The sequence below is a fragment of the Scyliorhinus canicula genome, chromosome 20 (assembly GCF_902713615.1).
Source record: "Scyliorhinus canicula chromosome 20, sScyCan1.1, whole genome shotgun sequence".
In the NCBI taxonomy this organism is placed as follows: Eukaryota; Metazoa; Chordata; class Chondrichthyes; order Carcharhiniformes; family Scyliorhinidae; genus Scyliorhinus; species Scyliorhinus canicula.
Window position 1 is genome coordinate 19146213 of NC_052165.1, and position 21307 is coordinate 19167519.

At 46.1% G+C, this 21307-nt stretch overlaps 1 protein-coding gene across 3 annotated transcripts in view; it reads left to right on the forward strand.

Annotated features, from left to right (window-relative positions):
- Positions 1 to 21307, forward strand: part of acss3 (acyl-CoA synthetase short chain family member 3) — a 105731-nt gene that overhangs the window by 62395 nt on the left and 22029 nt on the right. For all 3 annotated transcript variants that reach the window (XM_038780018.1, XM_038780019.1, XM_038780020.1), the window contains 2 exons: positions 609 to 712; positions 15469 to 15564. In XM_038780018.1, coding sequence (XP_038635946.1) covers positions 609 to 712; positions 15469 to 15564 — 200 coding nt within the window. The remainder of the gene's footprint in view (positions 1 to 608; positions 713 to 15468; positions 15565 to 21307) is intronic.

The window sequence follows — 21307 nt, forward strand, 5'->3', positions numbered from 1 at the left end:
GAGAGTGAAAATCCAGACGATTGCCTTCTTCATTTGGTATGGTTGTAATAAAAACAGAAAATGCTGGAAATGTTCTTTGGGTAGGGCAGCAACGGAAGAGAGAGAGCATATTTGTTACTGTTTCGGGTTGGAGACTTTTCATTAAAATCGAAAGAAGTTGGAGAATCATCAGTTTAAAATCAACGACAGGTTGGGGGAATAGAAGGGGGCTGGGGTGGAGGGCTCAGGATAGAATAAACGTGAATGTGTTGGTTTAGAGGGAAGGGTGATCAAATGATAAAAGGAATAATTGTATGAGGCAGAGAAAGCGAATGGCAATAGGAGAAATAAGGACATGGAACCTAGAGTATCGAGGAGGTGTAAGTGGTAACAGCAGAAGCATTAATGGTGCCTGCTGTCCAACAAAATTGGCGGTTATGATCTAAAGTTGTTGAACTCAATGTTTTAAGACTGGAAGGCTGTAAATTGCCCAATAAAGTGCCTGAAGCTTACTTTGTGCATCACTGGGAATGTTTAGGAGGCTGAGAACAGCAAGGTTAGAGTGAGGTGAAGTTAATGGAAGCAGCCAATTTCTCTGCACTATAAAAGTTACCACTATTTTGTTCCAGGTTCAGGACGTTGTTTGTTGCTGGTGAACATTGTGATGCAAACACTTTGCAATGGGCCAAAAGCGTCTTCAAAGTTCCTGTTCTAGACCACTGGTGGCAAACAGGTAAAAATGGGGGATATCAACAGCGAATGTAAACTATTAAACTTGGGGCACAAAGTGAACTGTGTAATCTCTAAACCATTAATTAAACCACTCTTCGGAAAGACAGGTCTCAAAAAAAAATGTTCTTACAGCAGTAATTGTATTGGAAATAGCGGCTGGGATTCTCCCTGTGATTCCGCCCCTTTACCGCTGCAAGCGAAAAACAGGGAATTTGGCGCTCAGCCAAATCTGCCATTCATGGCAGCGGGACCAGAGAATCCCGTCGACGTGAATGGACGGAAAATCCGACCCAATCCGTTTTACAATTGAATAGAAGTTAGAGAGCAACTTTATAATATAATATATTAAAGGAATGCACTATATTGTGCCATTTCCATTTCCACTTATAATTCACAACTTCATATTTTATTTATTTGTTTTTTTATTTGTTGATGGGATGTGGGCGTCGCTGGCTGGGCCAGCATTTATTGCCCAACCCTAATTGTCCTTCAGGCGGGCAGTTAAGAGTCAACCACTTTGCTTTGGGTCTGGAGTCACATGTAGGCTGGAACAGGTAAGGACAGCAGATTTCCTTCCCCAAAGGACATTGGCGAACCAGGTGGGTTTTTATAGACTTTTAATTCCAGATTTTTATTGAATTTCGCATTCTGTGCCTCTTATTCGTAAATCTCAGCATCCTGTTTGTCATCTTAATCACTTTCTCAACCTGTTTAGCCACCATTAATGATTTGTGTACTATGTGAAATTGAAATGTAAAATACGCAGTCTGATAATGACAGGGGATAATAATGAGGGGGGGAGGTTCGCAGCGTGGCTAGGCTGCAGATAGTGAGTGGGGGTAGAGGTCCGCCGAAGCTGAGGGTGAGACTCCTGAGATTGCACTGAAAATCGAGTCCCAGTAAAAGTGGGGCGAAGAGTTCGGGCAGAACGTATAGTTGAAAATTAGAGTAACTAGCGCCTTGGATCGTTAGAGTCGCGACGGTGCGTCCTTGGATGTGGACAGAGTGGGAACCCGAAGCGAGGGAGATAGTTTGCCGTGCAGGAAAAACAGGGAGCGAACAGCATCTTACCAGATCTGGGTGTACAAAGCTCTCGGTGCTCCCGGAGTCGAAAAGGCACCGTGTACTGTACCCGTTGATTTGGACCGTCGTCATAGAGTTGTGGAGATGTTTTGGGCGTGATTGGTCCAGTGTGACTGAGTTGTGGGTAGTCGGCGGCTCGGTCGGCTGCGCTAGGGTGGCCATGCGATGAGTGCCCGCTGAGGTCGCAGTCTTCAATCAAATTTTCTGAGTTTGGAGAGGATGGAGCCCAAGATGGCCACCCCCGTGGGTTGCACGTGGTGGGCGGCGAGGAAGATGGTGTCCAAGATGGCGGCCCCCATGAGTCGCACGTGGTCGGCTGCATGGTGGGGGTCCGCCAAGATGGCGGCCCCCATGGATCGCACGTGGTGAGTGGGGGCGGAATCAGGGTATAGGCCGCAGCGATCCGGGGCCTGCGGGCCTGCGAGTGCGGAGAGCGGTTGCTTTGTGCCGTGGCCTTTCTTGCCAGACACACTCTGGTGTAGTGATCTTTTCGCCCGCAGCTGCTGCAGGTCGCGTTGCAGGCCGCGCAGTGCTGCCGCGGGTTCTGGGACTGGCTACAAAAGTGGCAGGCTGGGGCAGCATGGTGGCTGTGCGGCCGCGCGGTGCAGTCCTGGGGCAGTCGCTGGTCGGGGGCCCATGACGGGGTCGCGGAGTCCGCAGGAAACGAGGTGAGGCTACGAAACGAGGCCTCCAAAGTTGTAGCGACTTCAACAGTATCTTCTAAATTTTGAGCCCCTTTCTCCAGCATTCGCTGGTGCATGGAATTCGATCTAAGGCCTGTAACAAAGACATCGCGGACAGCAAGTTCTCTATGTTCAGCAGCATTTACTGTCTGGTAATTACAGTCCCGGGATAAGGCTTTTAAGTCTCTTAGAAATTCTTCTAGCGATTCTGTGGGGCGCTGGCGGCGAGTAGTAAAAATGTGGCATGCGTAGACCTCATTGACGGGCCTCACGTACATTTTGTCGAGTAGGGCCAGGGCCTCTGTATATGAGCCGGTACAATTTAACTGAGTGATATACGATGGCTCACCCTTGCGTGCAGTAGGCTGAGTTTCTGCTCCTCCATCGTTTCATTGGTGCTTGCTTCAGCCAGGTAGACCTTAAAACATCGGAGTCAATGTGAAAAAATGTCTTTCGCCTCTGCATCCTGTGGGTCGAGTTTCAGTCGATCAGGCTTGAGGGCTGATTCCATAGTCGTTCCTTACTGTTTCTTAAGACGATTAAATTGATGAGACCATCAATTCACGTGACACGTGGTTAGAAGCGAACAGTGGTTTTAATCGTCTTACGACAGAGCCTGCCTGTGACGAGGTGAACTCTAGATGAACTGGCAGGCAGGCTCCGACTGCCAAGCTTTATACAACCAGTGGGGGGGGGGAGTAGTCATGGGCGGAGCCAAGGGTGGAGCCCAGTATACACTTCCGTACATTCCCAGTACACCTCCCCCCTAGGGGCAGAGCCGCGCAACTGCTCGTGTGCCGAGCTTACAGAGGCATGGTACAACATGTGTGGTGACAGTGTGAATTGTGCTATAATGATTCACCACAATTGGAAACTGCTGCGTTTATAGTTCCTTCGCCATAATAAAATATCCCAAGGCTTTCACAGGGGTATTGTCAAAACAAGCTTTGATACTGAGTTATATGGGGCGGCATGATGGCACAGTAGTTAGTACTGCTGCCTCACAGCTCCAGGGTCTAGGGTTCAATTCCGGCCTCGGGTGAATGTGTGGCGTTTACACTTTCGCCCCGTGTCTGTGTGGGTTTCCTCCGGGTGCTCCAGTTTCCACCCACAGTCCAAAGATGTGCAGGCTAGGTGGATGGCCCCTTAGTGTCCAAAAGGTTAGGTGGAGTTACTGGGTTACAGAGATAGCATGGAGACATGGGCGTAAGTGGTGTGCTCTTGCCAAGGGCTGGTGCAGACTCAATGGGCCGAATAGCCTCCTGCACTGTAAGGATTCCATGAGTCTATGATTCCATATAAAGATATATTAGACGACCAAAGCTTGGTCAAATAGGTTTATTTTAAGGAGTGTCTTAAAGGAGGAAAGCGAGCTCGAGAGGCAGAGAGCTTTAGGGAGAGAATTTAAACGTTTAGGGCCTTGACAACTGAAAGGATGGCACCAATGTAGCATGGTTAATTTGGGATGTTTAAGAAAACAGAATTAGAGGAATGTATTGGAAAGCTTGGAGGCTTTGATGGAAACCTGGGTGTGGGTGATGACACCTTTCCCCTTAATATAGCCTCCCCACTTGGCTTTATCTTCTAAGATTTGCCCCAAGATTTGTCGTAGCCACAGTGAGGAACTTGTTACCAGCTCATACCTTGGCCTGACCTTCCTGATCCTTTGCCACGTTCTCCTCCTTTGACCATCTGGATAGGAGTACAGAGGATATATTGGATTTTACCATCATAACTGTCAGTGGAGACTTGGGATCCGAGATGCCAATGCTTGTCTAGCTTCGCCTTAAAAACATCTACGATATTTCTTCAACCACTCCCTGTGGTAGCAGGCTCAACACTCTGTGGGTAAAGAGGTTTCTTCAGAATTCCTGATTATATCTCACCTTGTTCTATTCTATCATCTCTTGTTCAAAACGCTCACTCTCTACTGCCCTCGTTGCAGTCCTAAATGGCCGGTCGCGTATCCCGAGATTGTGTCCCCTGGTTCTAGATTACCCAACGAGGGAAAACATCCATTCTGCATCTAGTCTGCCCAACCCTATTAGAATTTCATACATTCCATTCAGATCTCCTCTCATCCTTCTAAACTCAAATAAATACAGGCCCAGTCAAAACAATCTCTTCATAGCAGAGTCTCGGCAACCCAAGTATCAGTCCAGTGAACCTCTGCTGCACTCCCTTATGGCAATTATGGCCCTTCATAGATAGGAGACCAAAACTGCGCGCAATTGTTAGGATTCCAAAAAAAACAACAATTTGCAATTTGTAAACAGGGAAGAAAGGATACTTCACTCCATTAAAATCATTACTCTCTCTCACCCTCAGTCCCCTCAGTTTGGCCTTCATCTTCACTCCCTTGAGGTCAGTGGGACCCAGACTTGAAAGAATAAGTCAGACAACTGGTTGAACCATTCGCTGCCAGATCAGATTCGTGAACACAGCCCAGTCCATCATACGAAGCTGCTTCCCATCCATTGACTCCACCCACACCTCCCGCTGCCTGGGGAAAGCGGGCTGCATAATCAAAGACCCCTCCCACCCGACTTCAGTCTTCCAATTTCCTTCCACAGGGCAGGAAATACAAAAGTCTGAGAACACGCTCGAACAGATTCAAAAACAGCTTCTTCCTCTTCCCCGTTGTTACCAGACTCCTAAATGACCCTCTTATGGACTGACATGATTAATACTACACTCCTGTATGCTTCACCCAATGCCGGTGTCTATGTATTTACATTGTGTACCTTGTGTTGCCCTATTATATATTTTCCTTTTATTTTATTTTCATGTACTTAATGATTTGTTTGATCTGCTCGCAGAAAAATTGTTTTCACTGCACCTCTGTACTCGTGATAATAAACAAATCCAATCCAATCTGCTGGATCACATAAAGCACTATTGTGTTCTGCTCTTGTCTAATAAAACTGTTAATTATTCCAGGATTATCCTGAATTGCAAAGATAACACCCAGCACAAATGCTTCACAGTGCCAGGGTCCCAGGTTCGATTCCCCGCTGGGTCACTGTCTGTGTGGAGTCTGCACGTTCTCCCCATGTGTGCGTGGGTTTCCTCCGGGTGCTCCGGTTTCCTCCCACAGTCCAAAGATGTGCAGGTTAGGTGGATTGGCCATGATAAATTGCCCTCAGGGTCCAAATTGCCCCTTAGTGTTAGATGGGGTTTCTGGGTTATGGGGATAGGGTGGAGGTATGGGCTTGGGTAAGGTGCTCTTTCCAAGAGCCAGTGCAGACTCGATGGGCCGAATGGCCTCCTTCTGCACTGTAAATTCTATGAAATTATTGTCCCTACCTCAAACTGTCTTCTAAAACCCCTATTCCGTCTCCTGCACCTGCCTACAAACACGAGGAGCTCATCGACTTCTTTTATTATTAAAATTGAAGCCAGCCAATTGGTTGACTCTGCCACTTCCCTCCCTTTCATTAGCCCAGTGGACTGAATTTCTTTGAATGTTCCCCTTGCCCTAACCCTGAACCCACATCTTTCGCTGCTATCTACCTGCATGCCCTCCAAGCTTACCTTGGCCATCAGGCCCACCTCCTGTTGCCTCAATTGGTGATTGCTCACTAACCATTAGGGGCTGGTTTAGCTCACTGGGTAAATCGCTGGCTTTTAAAGCAGACCAAGGCAGGCCAGCAGCACGGTTCGATTCCCGTACCAGCCTCCCCGGACAGGCACTGGAATGTGGTGACTAGGGGCTTTTCACAGTAACTTCATTGAAGCCTACTCGTGACAATAAGCGATTTTCATTTCATTCCCCTGTTGGTATCCATGTTAGCCAGTATTATTACCAATTCTCTCTCTTCAAAGTGTTGTTCCTTCCATTACCATCCTTCTCTTAATAAAAAAAAATTTCACTTCCCCCTCCCAAATCCTTGGATGTGTTGTCACCTCCCAAATCCGTGTCCATCTCTCCTGGAACAGCATATTTGAATCTCGCTGATCAAATTTCCAACCCACTATAGTTCACAATTGGCTCTTATGAAAATTACAGGTGACATCCCATATGACTATGACAAAGGTGAATTATCCCTCTTCATTCTCTCAACCTGTCTTAATCTTTTGACAAGGTTAGACATACCATTTTCCTTCAAACTTTCCACCTGTCATCCAGCAAAGTGGGACTATTCTCACCTGTTTCCGTTCTTATCCATCTAATTGTAACCAGAGTATCGCTTGAAATGGCTTCTCTCCTACTCTCTCGTTCTCTCTGGTGTCCCCCAAAGATCCATATTTAGCCCCCTCTTATTTCTTACCGCAAATGCTGTTGCTTAGTAATTATCACAGTATTCGGTGTGTTCCGATGATGCCCATCACTACCTCAACGCCACCTCTGTGGACTCCTCCACTGTTGCTAAATTATCAGACTGCTTGTCCAATATTAGATGAGGAGAAATGTCCTTCAATTAAATAGTGGGACGACGGAAGCCGTTTTTAATCCCTGCTCCAAGTTTCATTCCTGAGCTGTCAACTCCACCCATCTTCCTGCCAACAGTCAGAGAGTAATCCAGTCTGTTCACAACCTCTGTGCATATTTAACTTTGGGATGAGTATCCAACCACGTATTTGTTCCTTCACTAAACTCAATGAATGCAAGCCCAGTCTAAACAATCTTTCTTAGGAGAGAGCCGTCTCCCCAATTTCAGCCTAGTGAACCTCCGCTGCACTCCCTCTATGGCAAGTATGTCCTTTCTTCGATAATGAGACCAATGATAATGATCATCCTCCCCGTGTGTGCGTGGGTTTCCTCCGGGTGCTCCGGTTTCCTCCCACAGTCCAAAGATGTGCAGGTTAGATGGAATGGCCATGATAAATTGCCCTTAGTGTCCAAAGTTGCCCTTAGTGTTGGGTGGGGTTACTGGGTTATGGGGATAAGGTGGAGGTGTTGACCTTGGGTAGGGTGCTCTTTCCAAGAGCCGATGCAGATTTGATGGGCTGAATGGCCTCCTTCTGCACTGTAAATTCTATGATAATCAAAACTGTTACTTCTGTAACATTGCCCGACTTTGCCCCTGCTTCAGCTCAACTGTTATTGAAACCCTCATTCATGCTTTTGTTACCTCGTAACTTTAGTATTCCAGCACACACTCGTCTGGTCTCCCACATTCTATCCTCCATACACTTGAGGTCATCCAAAACTTTGTTGCTCAAGTCTTAACTTTCAGCAAGTCCTGTTCACCTATAACGTCCAAGTTCTCTGAATTTCATTGACACCCATATAAGTAAAGTCTTAATTTTAAAATTCTAATGCTTGTTTTTAAATCCCTCCATGATGTCACCCCGCTCTATCACTGTAACCTCCACCAGATCCACAACCTCCTGAGATAACTGCATTCATCTTATTTTGACATCCTGTGCTTTCTGATTTCATTGTTCCATTGTTGATGGTCTATTGCTGAGGACCAAAGCTCTTGAATGCCTTCCTGATAATTCTCTGCCTTGCTTTCCTCCGACAAGAAATGCCTTAAAACCTGCCCCGTTTACTAAGCCTTTGGTCATCCACCTTATTATCTCCCTGTAATAATCTCAGGATGCAGAGGCTAAAAGGCAAAGCGGGTATATTTCCAAACATGATTAAAGTTGCAGCCATGACATAAAAAACAAATATCCCAGCTCGGGACTGTCAGGAAGCACTGGTCCGGGTCTGGGAGTCAATGTTTAATGCCCCGCTGGTGAGCCCCGATTGGGCAAGCCTCTGCCGCTCAATACGGGAACTCCTATTCTACAAAGCCCACGGGGAGATCAATCAGCAATTTCCCCCGTGGTTTCAGTGAGGGTTATAACATCCCTGTCTGTTTCAGCCCCATCACTCCTGGGGGCCTCTTCTGCATTTTGGCGCTGGGCCTTGGATCTGCGGCAAGTGAAGCTGGATCGGGGAACCTGAAGCAGACTGGGGACCTTTGCTTCCTCGGCGAATGCCTGAGGATTGCAGAATGGGGCTCACCCCCGGGGCTGGCCGCTAGAAGCAAACCAGTCTCCTCAGCCTCCATCCTCGATCCCGCGTCTCCACTGTCAGCGGAATGACCCGAGGATCCCCTCTGGGCTGAAACCCTGTGCCGGAGGTGGCTGAAACTGGCGTTGGGGCTGTAGTGTCCACTGGAGTGGACTCCTTACTCCTCAGGTGGTCCAGGTGCTTTTTCACAGCCTTTCCTTGGACATTGATTTTATAGGAGCGAGGCCTCGTCTTCCCCGACACGACTCCTGGGATCCAAGCGGTGCAATCTCCGAAGTTCCAAACATATTTCCTGTTTTAAATGTTCTTATTGTTATGTTAATGTTATTATTATTAAATGTTCTCTCGGATCTCCTGCCGTCGTAATTCCTCATTTGGCTCCCCTACTTGGACTCCACCTTCCCGCCAAATTTGGAAATGGCAAGTTGAGCTGGGTTTGCAGTCATTGACCCATCAGTAATTACGCTGGGGAGACCCCCATCATGGAGTGAGGCCTGATTCTGTAGCCAAACAGGGATTGAGCCAACCTTGTGTCCATGCAACCCACTGGCTGTTTATTCATTCTATTCTTGAGTGGCTTTACCGCCCACTCTGCTGGACCATTGGACGATGGGTGGCATGGCACCGTCCGGATGTGTTTGATGCTGTTTGACATCATGAGCGCCTGGGACTCCCCACTGGTAAAGGTAGTACCGTTATCAGATACAAGGACCTCTTGTGTGCCGTCGGTGCAGAGATTTGCCGGAGCTTTTCTATTATTGTGTAACAAGTCATGAAGGACATGAGATGTACTTCCAGCCATTTTGAATGGGCGTCGACCATAATGAGGAATATTGACCTAAAGAACAGACCAGCGAAGTCTAGATGCAACAGTACCTATGGTCTTCCTGGCCATTCCCATGGGTGTACGGAGGCTGAACGTGGGAGCCTCTGGTTCTCCTGGCACAAGGAGCATTGCTTCACCTCTATCTGCATTGGGCCCGGGCCAGAAAATGTAGCTCCTAACGATCATCTTCACCTTGGATACCCCGGGGTGACCGTTGTGTAACTCCATAGAATTGGGCACTGACCTGGGCGGGGGACAACTCCCTGGGGCCCCCAAAGGATAATACCGTCTTCAACACTTACTTCTTGTCTTTTCATGAGGAGGGGCTCCATGACATATGTGGTGTCCTTGGATTCCACCACTGACGATCATATGGCGCATCTTGGACACTGTGGGTCCTTCTGGGTCCAAGCTTTAGTCCGTTTCACAGATACTGACAAGGTATATGAAATATTGAACGTCATGACAGCACCAGCAAAGGAGCTGAGATCGTGGGCAGAGGTAGGCAACTCAGAGTGTCTGCGTTGGCAATACGCACTCCTAAGGCGGTGCTCAAGTTAGTATTCATAGGCAGCCAGTATCAAGGCCCAACGTTAGATCTGAGCCGAGGTGGTGGGGGGAATTGCTTTATTTTCTTTGGAAAGACCCTGGAAAAAGCTTATGGTTTGTTATGACTCAAAATACCAGCTGTAGGCATACTGGTGGAATATTTTTCACACCAAAAATAATAGCCAACCCTTCCTTTTCAATCTCTGAATAATGCTGCTCAGTATCTGCCAAGGACCTGGACATGGACACAATGGGCTTCTCCATGCCATCGTCCTATTGCTTTGAGAGGACTGCACTCACTCCATTCGAGAGGCATCACACAAAGTATTAGTTCTTTTCTGGGGTCATAATGAGCCAGTATATTCGAGGACGGCAGTTGCTGTTTTACATTCGAGATGGCTTCATCCTTTGGTACCTGCCATGACCACCTTGTGATGTTTTTTTCAGTAAAACATGTTCAGTGGTGACAACGAAGTGGCTACATTTGTGATGAACTTCTCTCATGGCAATTCATCAAGCCTAAAAATGATTTCAACTCTGTGGTATGCTGTGGGGTCGGAGCCTCCTTGATAGCCTTCACTTTATCTTCCACGGAGTGTAGGCCTTTCTTATCTCACGGTACCTTAGGTAGATCACTTTGCCTGCCTGGAAGACACAGTTCTTCTCTTGAGATGTACGCCTGTGTTGAAAAACGGCCTCACGTCCTCCTCCAAGTTCGGCAGGCGCTCTTGCTCAGTGGCCCCTGTGATTAGTACATCGTCGAGTTATCTTGTCACCTCGGCAGTCCTTGGAGAATATGTTCCATGTCATGCTGAAAGATGGCACATGCCAACAAGGGCGGGCATGTAGATTCATACAGGCTCTTATGGTTGTTAATTGTGACATACTTTCTGCGTGTTTCATCTAAATCAGGTTGCAGGTAGGCATGGCTCATATCCAGTTTCATGAAGGTTTGACAGCCTGCCAATTTGGCTTTCAAATCGTCCACACGCGGCATGAGGTACCGGCCCAGTTTTGATGCTTTGTTGACTGCAAAGTTATGGTCCCCGCAAAGGCGGACTGACTTATCAATCAGGCTTGAGGACGGGGACCACTGGCACAGCTCCCTGTGAACTTCTTTGGCCGTATTATCGCGAGGCTTTCCAACCACACGATTTATGTCTCTACCTTTGCAAGTAGTGAGTGTGGGATTGGGCGTGCCCAGAAATATTTTGGTATGGTGCCAGGAGCGACATAGATCTCAGCCTTCACTCCTGTTAATTTTCCAAGGCCCTCTTGGAATAATTTAGGGAATTTGCTAATAACCTTGGATAATCCACCGATCCCTAATTTAAAAAATCTCCAGCCAGATTAGTCGGATCTTCGGGAGCCAACACCTGCCATCAGACTAGGTCCTAATCCTCACTCGACTATGAGTGGGAGCCGGGCCGGCTGCTATCCATTAGCTACTGGAATTATGGTGGTCCCCATAATCGTCAAACGTTCTCCAATGTATGTGGCAAATCTGGTCCTGCTGGCCGAATACCCGTTCAGAGATGATAACATTTCTGTTCCCCAATGACTGAGACGGCAGGTGCCGTACCACCTCCATCTCTAAGGAATGATCGTTGACAAGCAGCCTTATCCTTATCGGGACTATCTACATAACCCTACGGCCTGTGGTCCTCCGGGGACGTTTCCCGGTGACGTTTCCTGGGTACCTCTGGATGTCTTTTAAAACATCAGGATGTCATGGAATCATACATTTTACAGTGCAGAAGGAGCCATTCGGCCCATCGAGTCTGCACCAGCCCTTGGAAAGAGCACCCTATCCAATCCCACGCCTCCATCCTATCCCCATAACCCAGAAACCCCACCTAACCATTTTGGTCACTTAAGGGCAATTTATCATGGCCAATCCACCTAACCTCACATCTTTGGATTGTAGGAGGAAACCGGAGCTCCTGGAGGAAACATGCACACACGGGGAGAATGTGCAGGCTCCGCACAGTGACCCAAGCTGGGAATTAAACGTGGGACCCTGGAGCAGTGAAGCAACTGTGCTACCGTGCTGTCCTTACGGAATGTTGAGTTGATGGTGGGTGAAACATGTTGGGTGCCTTCACTGGATACACTGACTTCTCAATGTAAGAATGCTCCATCAACCTGAAGATGCTATTATCCATCACTCCTTGAAGTTCTTGATCCCCATTCTCGGCATTCTCCAGGGGTGTAGCTATTTCTACAGCCTTTTTGAGGTCTACTGGGGCTTACTGGTTAGTCCCACACATTAGCCTACCTCAGCCTGGAACTATCAGGAACAGCCTGTCCGAGTCTAGGGGTCGATATTTAAGTTCCCCGCTGGTGACCCCCTATTGGGTGGGCCTCCTGCGGCTCAACAGGAGAACTTGTATTCTTGAAGCGACAGGGAGATCAATCAGTGATTCCCCGTCTTCGTGAAGGTTCTAACACTCCTGATGTGGATAAGTGTGATCTTTTGATTTGTAATTCTCCTGTGAAACAACTTGGAATGTTAAATTGGAGCGGATTCTCTATTGCCCGACGCCGGTATTGGGATTCCCGATCGGAATACAATGCATTAGCCAGTGACTAAAAGTTTTATTACTCCAGAGACAGGTCTTGGTGGATTTTCTTTTATCTATCTTTACCTTCACGCTTGAATGTAACTCAAGTACCCTGCTTTGATGCTAATCACAATGGTTATAAACACTCTTTCTATGAATGACATCTCTTCATCAAATCAAAAGCTTCTAAGTGTTTTCTACTCTGAAAAGGAGGCAGTGTATTGTTGTGTGAAATTGAATGGAAGATTTGGAGTTCAAAAGCTGTCAGGGGATTTGAAGCCCTTTGAAGTGTACACCACTTTCGAGGAAGCCTCTGATACTTTTAATAGTTGCTGCTTTAAACACTTTTGTCTGAGGCAGCAGACGTTGGGGAAAGGTAAGTGAAAATGCAGAGATTTTCTTTACTCTGATGCTGGGACTGCCCTTCAACTAGCAGGCAGGAGTGACTGACTAGGATGAATGATGTGGGTTTCTGTTGGGGGTCTCTGCTCGGGGCTCTGATGGGGAGGGTTAGTGGGGTGGATGGGTCACTCTCATGCGTGTGTACTGTGGAGGGAAGGGGGTAACCTTTTATTCCCGTGATGGCGGGGGGGGGGGGGGGGGGGAAGTAGACCCGTACTTGTCAGTGTGGGTCAGGATTTGAATTTTGGGGAAGGGGGCTCGCTGCCAGTCCTCGGTAACAGGCCACCCGCTCAAAATGGCAGTTCGAAACCAGGAACCAACAGACTCCAGCGAGCCCTCCCCCGTGCATAAATTAGCATTGTGAAGGAAAGACACTCGCACTGGACCCTGCCCCCAGCACGAGCGGAGCCCAGTAAGCGATTCTCCACTGGCAGGAGCACAGTCTCCGGAAATGAGAATCCAGGTAACTATATAAAGGTGCTATATAAATAAAAGTTATTGGCATGAGGCCGGAGGAGATTACAGAGATTGGGAGGAATGAGCTGGCGGAGCAATTTGAAAACCAGGATGAGAGATTTAGCTTGGCCAGCACAGGGATTGTGGATGAAAGGCTGTAGAGTTTGGATGACTCAAGTTGACGGAGATATTATAGGAGCTGTGGTGAACTGCAGTCTCAGAGTGACGTCCCACTTGCCAAATCTTTGACCCATCAATCTTAATGGAGATGTAAGTGCCAGCTTCTGCAGAGGATTCAAAGAAGGATGTACTTGAGGGAGAAAGTGTGTAATAATGCAATCATGTTTTCATTCCATTGATTTTGTTTGGATCCAAAGTAATTTTTATTTGTTAGTTTATGTAAAATTTAACTAAGCTGAATAACAAAATGCAGGCTGTCTCAGATATCCAACATATTATTGTTTAAATGGAGTTTGAGTTCAGACTGAGCTGACCCCATGCCGTGGCCCTTTAACGCTCATCACAAATAGAACATTTTGATTTTAAGTGAAGTTCTCAAACCGACGACCAAGAATTTGAATAATTTGAACAAGAAATACTATGAATGTCTTTAAAGTCTGGTTTAAAAGAAAATGGGTGAAAGAAAGCTAAAATGGCTTGCGTAGATTAATTAATAACAGCAAGAGTACATGCATTGCTATTGTGCAATCACAGTGCCAAACATTCCCCAATGAAGGCAATGATTTATTATCACTATCCACCGCCAGAGAGCTTATGAAGGACGGACAGGCCAACTCTGGAAGGAATGATTCACAAGATTAACAGTGGAGAATTAGCAATTAAGTTTCAAGGTTCATGATGATTGGTATAATCCACACAGGACGTACAAAGTTGCAGCAATGATTAGAGTCCCCATGAGCCTCGCTGAAAACGAGCCCCTCGTTAAAGGGGCTGGGGAACCCGAAGCCATGTTTTGCTAAACGTCTGTGTAAAGTCGGCCAGTTTGGGTGCCGACAGGAAGGAGAGACCCGCCTGGGATATTTTGTGCAGTGTACATAACAGTTACTGTGATAAAACTTTCTTTCTTCAATTCGGTGTGGACTGCCTTCATAGTCTACTAAAATGATGAACAGAATTGGTAAACAGGCTTTTTTATGATCTGGAAATGATCAGAAGTGAGAAACCTGGCTCATCGAGAAGTGTGCAGACATTAGTTTGGGCAGATATCCCAGCATGTTCTATTTTCGTACCACTATTCCCATCAGGGGAATTTTTATTCTGTGATGTGACCAGACCCGTCCGAACAATTTGTTTTTTTTTAAGACTGACTGACCATCTACATTATCAGGTTAGCATTAGAATTGCATGATTTGAATAAATTCTTTTGGTTGATTTTAGTGGTAAACATCTTTATATCTTTCTTTCTAATTGTGCATCTTAAAAAATGTGGATAATATTGGCATGGCTTTTGCTAAAACTAGGAAAGATGGAAAGGAACTAGCCAAGTGGCATCATGCGAGATATGTCGACCAGATATTCTCCAGTTTTCCTCAAACATCTTCGGGGTTGGTGGGTCGGGTGACCAGAGGTGTGTGGAATAGTGGAATACAGGTATGTACGAGAGCTGCATTCTTTGGAGATTGTATAGGCAGGGTAGAGTCCAATATTGAGCAAAATGGCGTGGAAGGAATGTGCTTGATGGTCTTTTCTCCATTCGTGTTCTTTTACATCTCCCACTTGCAACAACTTGATAATTTCTACTGCCTTCACGGTCATAAATGTCTCATGGTTACTTCATAGGAGCATTATCAAACAACATTTGATGCTGAGCCACAAAGGGAATTATTTAGCCTAGGTGACCAAAAGCTGGGCCACACAGGTAGGTTATAAGGAGTGTTTGAAAGTGAGGGACAGAGAGACTGAGGGATTTAAGGAAGGAATTCCAGAGCTTGGGCCCTCAGCAGCTGTAGACATGGCCGCCAACAATGGAATGATTAAAACTGGTGAGGTGCAAGAGGCCTGAATTGGAGGACTGCAAATATCTTGGCGGGCTGAAGGACGTGACAGAGATAAGAGAGGGACAAGGTGAGGATTTGAAAACCAGGACGAGATTTAAACTTAACATCTGTTGGACTGCCTAAATTACGGTACAAATCTTGTGCATGAATACAACTGTCTTGAGTAATAATATAATTGTGCATTCATTTTTAAAAATGTTTTAAACAGAAACTGGATCACCAATAAGTGCATCTTGTGTCGGCCTGGGAAACTCTCTAACTCCCCCCATAGGACAAGCTGGAAAACCTGTGCCAGGATATGAAGGTGCAGTAATGTATTTTTTAATTCCTTCTTTTCTTTATCGGTAAAATGCTTTTATGTGGCTTTTTTGGATTTGCTCAAGTTTATTTTGATGAAGATTGACACCAAACAACAAATATAAAGCTTTCACTCGTGACATTTCAAAAGATGAATACTTTGAACTATCACAGTAATCTTGCATTCAAGTTGCCTTCTCGCACGCTACAAATTAGGTTATTTTATGGCCTTCATCATTTAATGTTGGCTCTTGGCCATTTATTCTATGGGCGAAACTCGTGTGAATAATCACTTTGATGCTAAAGTTATTTACAGAACGAATCTTCCCACCCTTGAATCTGCATGGTCAATAAGCGATTTACCAACAGACAACAACTTGAAAATGACCGTGGACTCTATTGCATGAATGCTGGAAATGTTCAGACCACAATCTCTCCATTGTTCCATCTGAGACATTCACCATTAAAAAATAACTATAGGACAAACACTGTCAAGGTCGGCATTTATTGCTCATCCCTAGTTGTCATTGACAAGTTGGTGATGGGATGACCTTCGCTCCACAGCCCATTTGACAAAGCTACCCCCTCAATGTTGTTAAGTAGGAATTTGACTGGGCAGCACGGTGGCGCAGTGGTAGTACTGCAGTCTCACGGCGTCCAGGTTCGATCCCGGCTCTGGATCACTGTCTGTGTGGAGGTTGCACATTTTCCCCGTGTTTGTGTGTGTTTCGCCCCCAAAGATGTGCAAGGTAGGTGGATTGAACATGCTAAATTGCCCCTTAATTGGAAAAAATGAATTGGGTACTCTAAATTTTTTTTTTAAAGTAGGAATTTGACCAGTGGTGATGATGGAATTGCAAAATCTCCAAGTCTGTTTTGTGACTTGGAGTGAACTTGGAAATTATGATGTTTCCATGTACCTGAACCTCTTGTTCTTCTGAATGATGAGTTCACAGGTTTAGTGGGTGCTGCCGAAGAAACCTTGATAACTTGCCGCAGTGCATCCTGTAGTTGGAAGCACTGTAACTATGGTACTCAAATGGGGGAAGGATTAAACACCCAATCTGGTGATTGGAGGGCCAATCAAGCAGACTGTCCTGATGGTGCCGAGCTTCTTCAATTCTGTTGTTGCTGCACCTATCCAGGTAGGTGGAGATCATTCCACCATACTCGTATATTGTGCCTTGCAGCTGGTGGAGAGGCTTTGAGTCATCACTTGCTAGAGAATATGCAACCTCTGACTTGCTGCAGTGGGCATGGCATTCATGTGGCTGGTCCAGTTGAGTTGCGGTTTAACCGAGTATTCTGAATTTAACAACAGCAGACTTCTTTCAGTAACCTGTCAGGCTGACTAATACAAATGTACAGTAGGAAATGCGTCTTCCTTGAAACTGATAGGCTGGGAATGCTTTGATCAATGTAACTTAAGAGCCATGGGATAGGCTGGGAAGGCTTTGATCAATGATACCGAAGAGCCATGGACAAATAAGAGGCTGCTACTCACAGTGCTGCTTCTCAGTGGCTGGCATTCTCCATTCCCTGCTGCTGTGATTGGGAATCCCGGTCAGGCGGAGAATGGATCTTCAGCTGAAAAATGGGATCGGCGATGGGCGGCAGTCCCATTCCCATTCTCTGCTTCCCTACTGCCGGCCATTGTGTGCTACCCACCCTGCACCACCAGAAACATGCAAAGTGTTGATTTGGATGCATTAGTAGCATGCAATTAATGGGCTGGAGCCCGCTCTCTCCCCCCCCCCCCCCCCCCCCCCCCCCCCCCCCCCCCCCCCCCCCCATGTGTTGTTCCAGCCCCCACACTAGGAAATCCACCCGGCAAGCTTTGGTGTAAGTATGGCCAAGCGCAGCCCTGGCACAGTGGACTCCGAGGTCAAGGGGGTCATTACATAGCTAATAAGCAGTCCAGTCAGTTCAGTGAAGAATCGATGCAGGAAGACTTTCCCTTTCATCACATCTGCTCCCTCAGCCCTATGCCTTTAGAAATTGCAGATTTTTGAAGTGTCAGAGGCTTCCTTGAAAGCCCACAACACTTGAAGAGACTTCAAATCCCCTGAGATCCTTTGAATTGCTAAGCGTCCAATCAATTTCACAGAGCAGTACCTTTCACTAGCTTGTGATTGACAGCTTAATTGTTCAGACACAGCTCCTACGGTTTTGTTTATTTATCTTTCCCTTTATGCTTGAAGCGTCTCAGGTACCCTCCATTGATGCTACCCACAATGTTTATAAACACTCTTGTTATGATTGACAGATGATGACTACATCAAGGCTGCTAAGTGCTTTCTGAAGTGAAAGCACCAAGAGTAGCTAATCAGCATCTCTAACTGGATACAAAGCCCATGTGAGGCACATTTCCATGGTGATGGTCTTTGAATTAGGAAGGGTACAAAGGAAGCTATTGTGATAGTGGGTTACAGGATTTCCTAAAATATTGTGGTGAGATTAGCCGACCAAACTGTGAGAGAGTAACAAAAGGCTGAAATGTCTCTATGGTTCATTATATTGAAAACCGGCATTTGCACAGATTTTCTGTTGCCTGCTGCTGGTAGCAGGTTTCCCGATCCAGCAGAAAATGGAGTGCCAGAAAATGGAATTGGCGGTTCTGATCCTCCAGTCCCCCAGCGCCGGCAAGCAACGGGCCATACTGGCGGCAACATAATGGGTGTGAAGCCCAATTCTCCAAGGCCTCTCATCTGGGAGTCATGCAGTCGTGAATTAGTTTAAGTGTTTTAAAGCATGGCCCTGATGTGATGGATTCCTGCATTGGGTCAAGGGGTCAGTGCATGACGGAGTTGCCCCCCTCCCCAAAGGTCCACCAGAAGACCCTCTTCTCCCCTCAATGCAAATACTGCCCCCCTCAGCCCAAACACCTAACCCATCAGTGCTTTATTTTTAATAAATTTAGAGTACCCAATTATTTTTGTCCCAATTAAGGGGAAATCTAGCATGGCCAATTTATCTATCGTGCATATCTTTTCAGATTATGGGGGTGGGACTCATGCAGACATGAGCAGAATGTGAAAACTCCACAAAAACAGTGACCCGGGCCAGGATTGAACCTGGGTCCCCAGTGCCTTGAGGCAGCACTGCTAGCCACTGCGTCACCTTACCAGCCCTTCATCTGTGCTTTCTGCTATGAAAAAGAGGAAATCAAAGCACTTATCTGCTTTTGATGTGGTGAGGAACTATCAATTATAGCAAGAGTGTTTATAAACATTATGGGTAGCGTCAAATCAAAGTACTTCAGATCCATTCAAGCGTGAATGGAAAGATAGCTCAACAATCCACCAAGCAGCTGTCTCAGCCGTAATAAAACAATCAATCACTGGCTAATGCAATATATTGCTGTATGAAATTGAATGGAATATTTACATTTCAAAGGCTGTCAAGGGATTTGAAACTCTCTGATGTATGTTTGGCTTTCGAGGAAGCTTCTGACACTTGTAACAGTTGCTGTTTTCGTGAAAGGGTGATTTTGGGGGTCTCTGATTGTAGTGTCTGTTGGGGGGTTCTGATCGGGGTCTCTGTTGGGGGGGGGGTCTGATGGAGGCCTTTTATTTTGTTGCAGTAAATGTATTAAAATGTGAAGTCTTGTTGAGTCATCCGTTCAGCAACTAACTGGAATTTCTTTCCGAAGTTACCAGTCTACAGGAGTGACCATACTTTCCATTGCTATGGTTGCTGCAGCCTCAAAGATCAATGTCCAGTTGAACGGTTCTAACCCAAGCTGGTGTCCTTTTAATTGGAAACCCTTCCTTTGACATATTTGTCCCACCCAACTGATTAATCGGGAGAACCCAAGAGCAGGATTTTAATGCCGTGGCTCATCCAAAGACCTTGACAAAACCCAGTCTTGACTGTCAGCGAGTTTACAGCCGTTGATGGCCACTTCATTTTGCCAGAGACCAAGTTCAGCAAATACCACTAATGTTTCAGAGCGATGAATTTTCATTAGAATTTACAGTTTTGCCTTGCAACAAATATCAATTCATCTACCCTACTGTCAGTTATTGCTGTGAGAAATGTAACGGCCTCTTCTGACATGGAGGTTTTTTTGTTTATTTTCTGTTATCCTAATTCATTGCTGTAAATTACTCAGCAATGTATGCACTATTTTACTGTACTTATATGAATAGACTCCAATAAAGGTTCATTTTCTCTTCAAGCAATTAGATGGGAAAACATTTCAAGCAATTGGATGCCCCCAAAACACTGCTTCAATTATCGAGCACATGCATTTAGGATTGGCCGCAGCGGGAAATATATATATTTCTCTGGTTGTAAGGGTTAATGATCTTGTAAATTGACTTTGTCGACCATTGTTTCACCTCTAAAGAGCACAGCCTAGTGGTGGCAAGTGCTACTACGTATTTTTGCCCAGCAGCAAATAGTATGGGCTGGATTCTGCGCCACGCCACTTTTCAGCCCCGACCCACCAGCGGGATTCTCCGTTACGCCAGCCGGTCAGTGGGGCTTCCTATTGTGGGGCAGCTCCATGCCGTTGGGAAACCCCCGGGCGCTGGCAAAACGGAGATGCATCCCACATACAATGTATTTATTTTGTTTAAAATTGCATGTGTTAAAAATGTTAACAGATCATAGGGTTGAGATAACATCCTAAACTCTGAGAGTGATGCTGAAGTTGCTTAATATGCATCCAACCTCATACATGGGACAGAAATTGTTCTCTCAGGCCCTTTCCTAACATGATGTTGGAAACGCAATTTGATGTTTCTCGTACGTTTCTTTGTTTTATTGCTGCTGGTGAAATCACACTTGTGGTAAGTTATTAACACCTATGTTTGCAGGTAAAAATATTTTTTATTTGAAAAGTGTTAATGTCACATTTACAAGAGTAATTTCCTTAATGTGTGTTTTTTTTTAAGAAGCGGTTTCCAGAATTCAACCCTGGTTACCAATGATTCTTTTAACAATTATTTATAAACATCCATAATAAGAGAAATATATATTTATTTAAAAAATTATTCTGAACTCTTGCACACATTTCTTTTGGCTAGAATAACCATCTTCATTGTGGGGGAGAATTGGACTCTGTGGATGTGCACTTTCACCTGTCTGCAGTCTGTTTCTTTCCCGAAGTAGATCAATACTTGATCATAGAATTTACAGTGCAGAAGGAGTCCATTCGGCCCATCAAGTCTGCACCGGCTCTTGGAAAGAGCACCCTACCCAAGCCCATACCTCCACCCTATCCCCATAACCCAGTAACCCCACCCGACACTAAGGGCAATTTAGCATGGCCAGTCCACCTAACCTGCACATCTTTGGACTGTGGGAGGAAACCGGAGCACCCGGACGAAACCCACGCACACACGGGGAAAACTTAGTGATCTAAGCACCAACAATAGGAACACGAGGGCTGGGATTTTCCGCTCCCATTTACATCGGGCGGGTTTGGTGGCGAGAGGGGAAAATATCACTAGATGGCCAAAATCGCATTTCATGTCAGGCTTAAAGACCGTAGCGATCGTCCCTTACAGCCCCCCCCCCCCCCCCCCCCCCCCAAAAACCCCCTTCAAAGTTCTGAACCTCATTGTAACACGTCATGCTTGGGCCCATACGCCAGAATCATCCCCCAGTGTCAAATAATTCAAATAATAACAGCGACGGACATCTCCTCTCCAAAGACTTGCAGCTGACGAGTGATACACCGAGGGAAGCATGGCAGCGTGTGCAGTGCTCTGATGGCCATCTTTCCGACTATAATATATTTG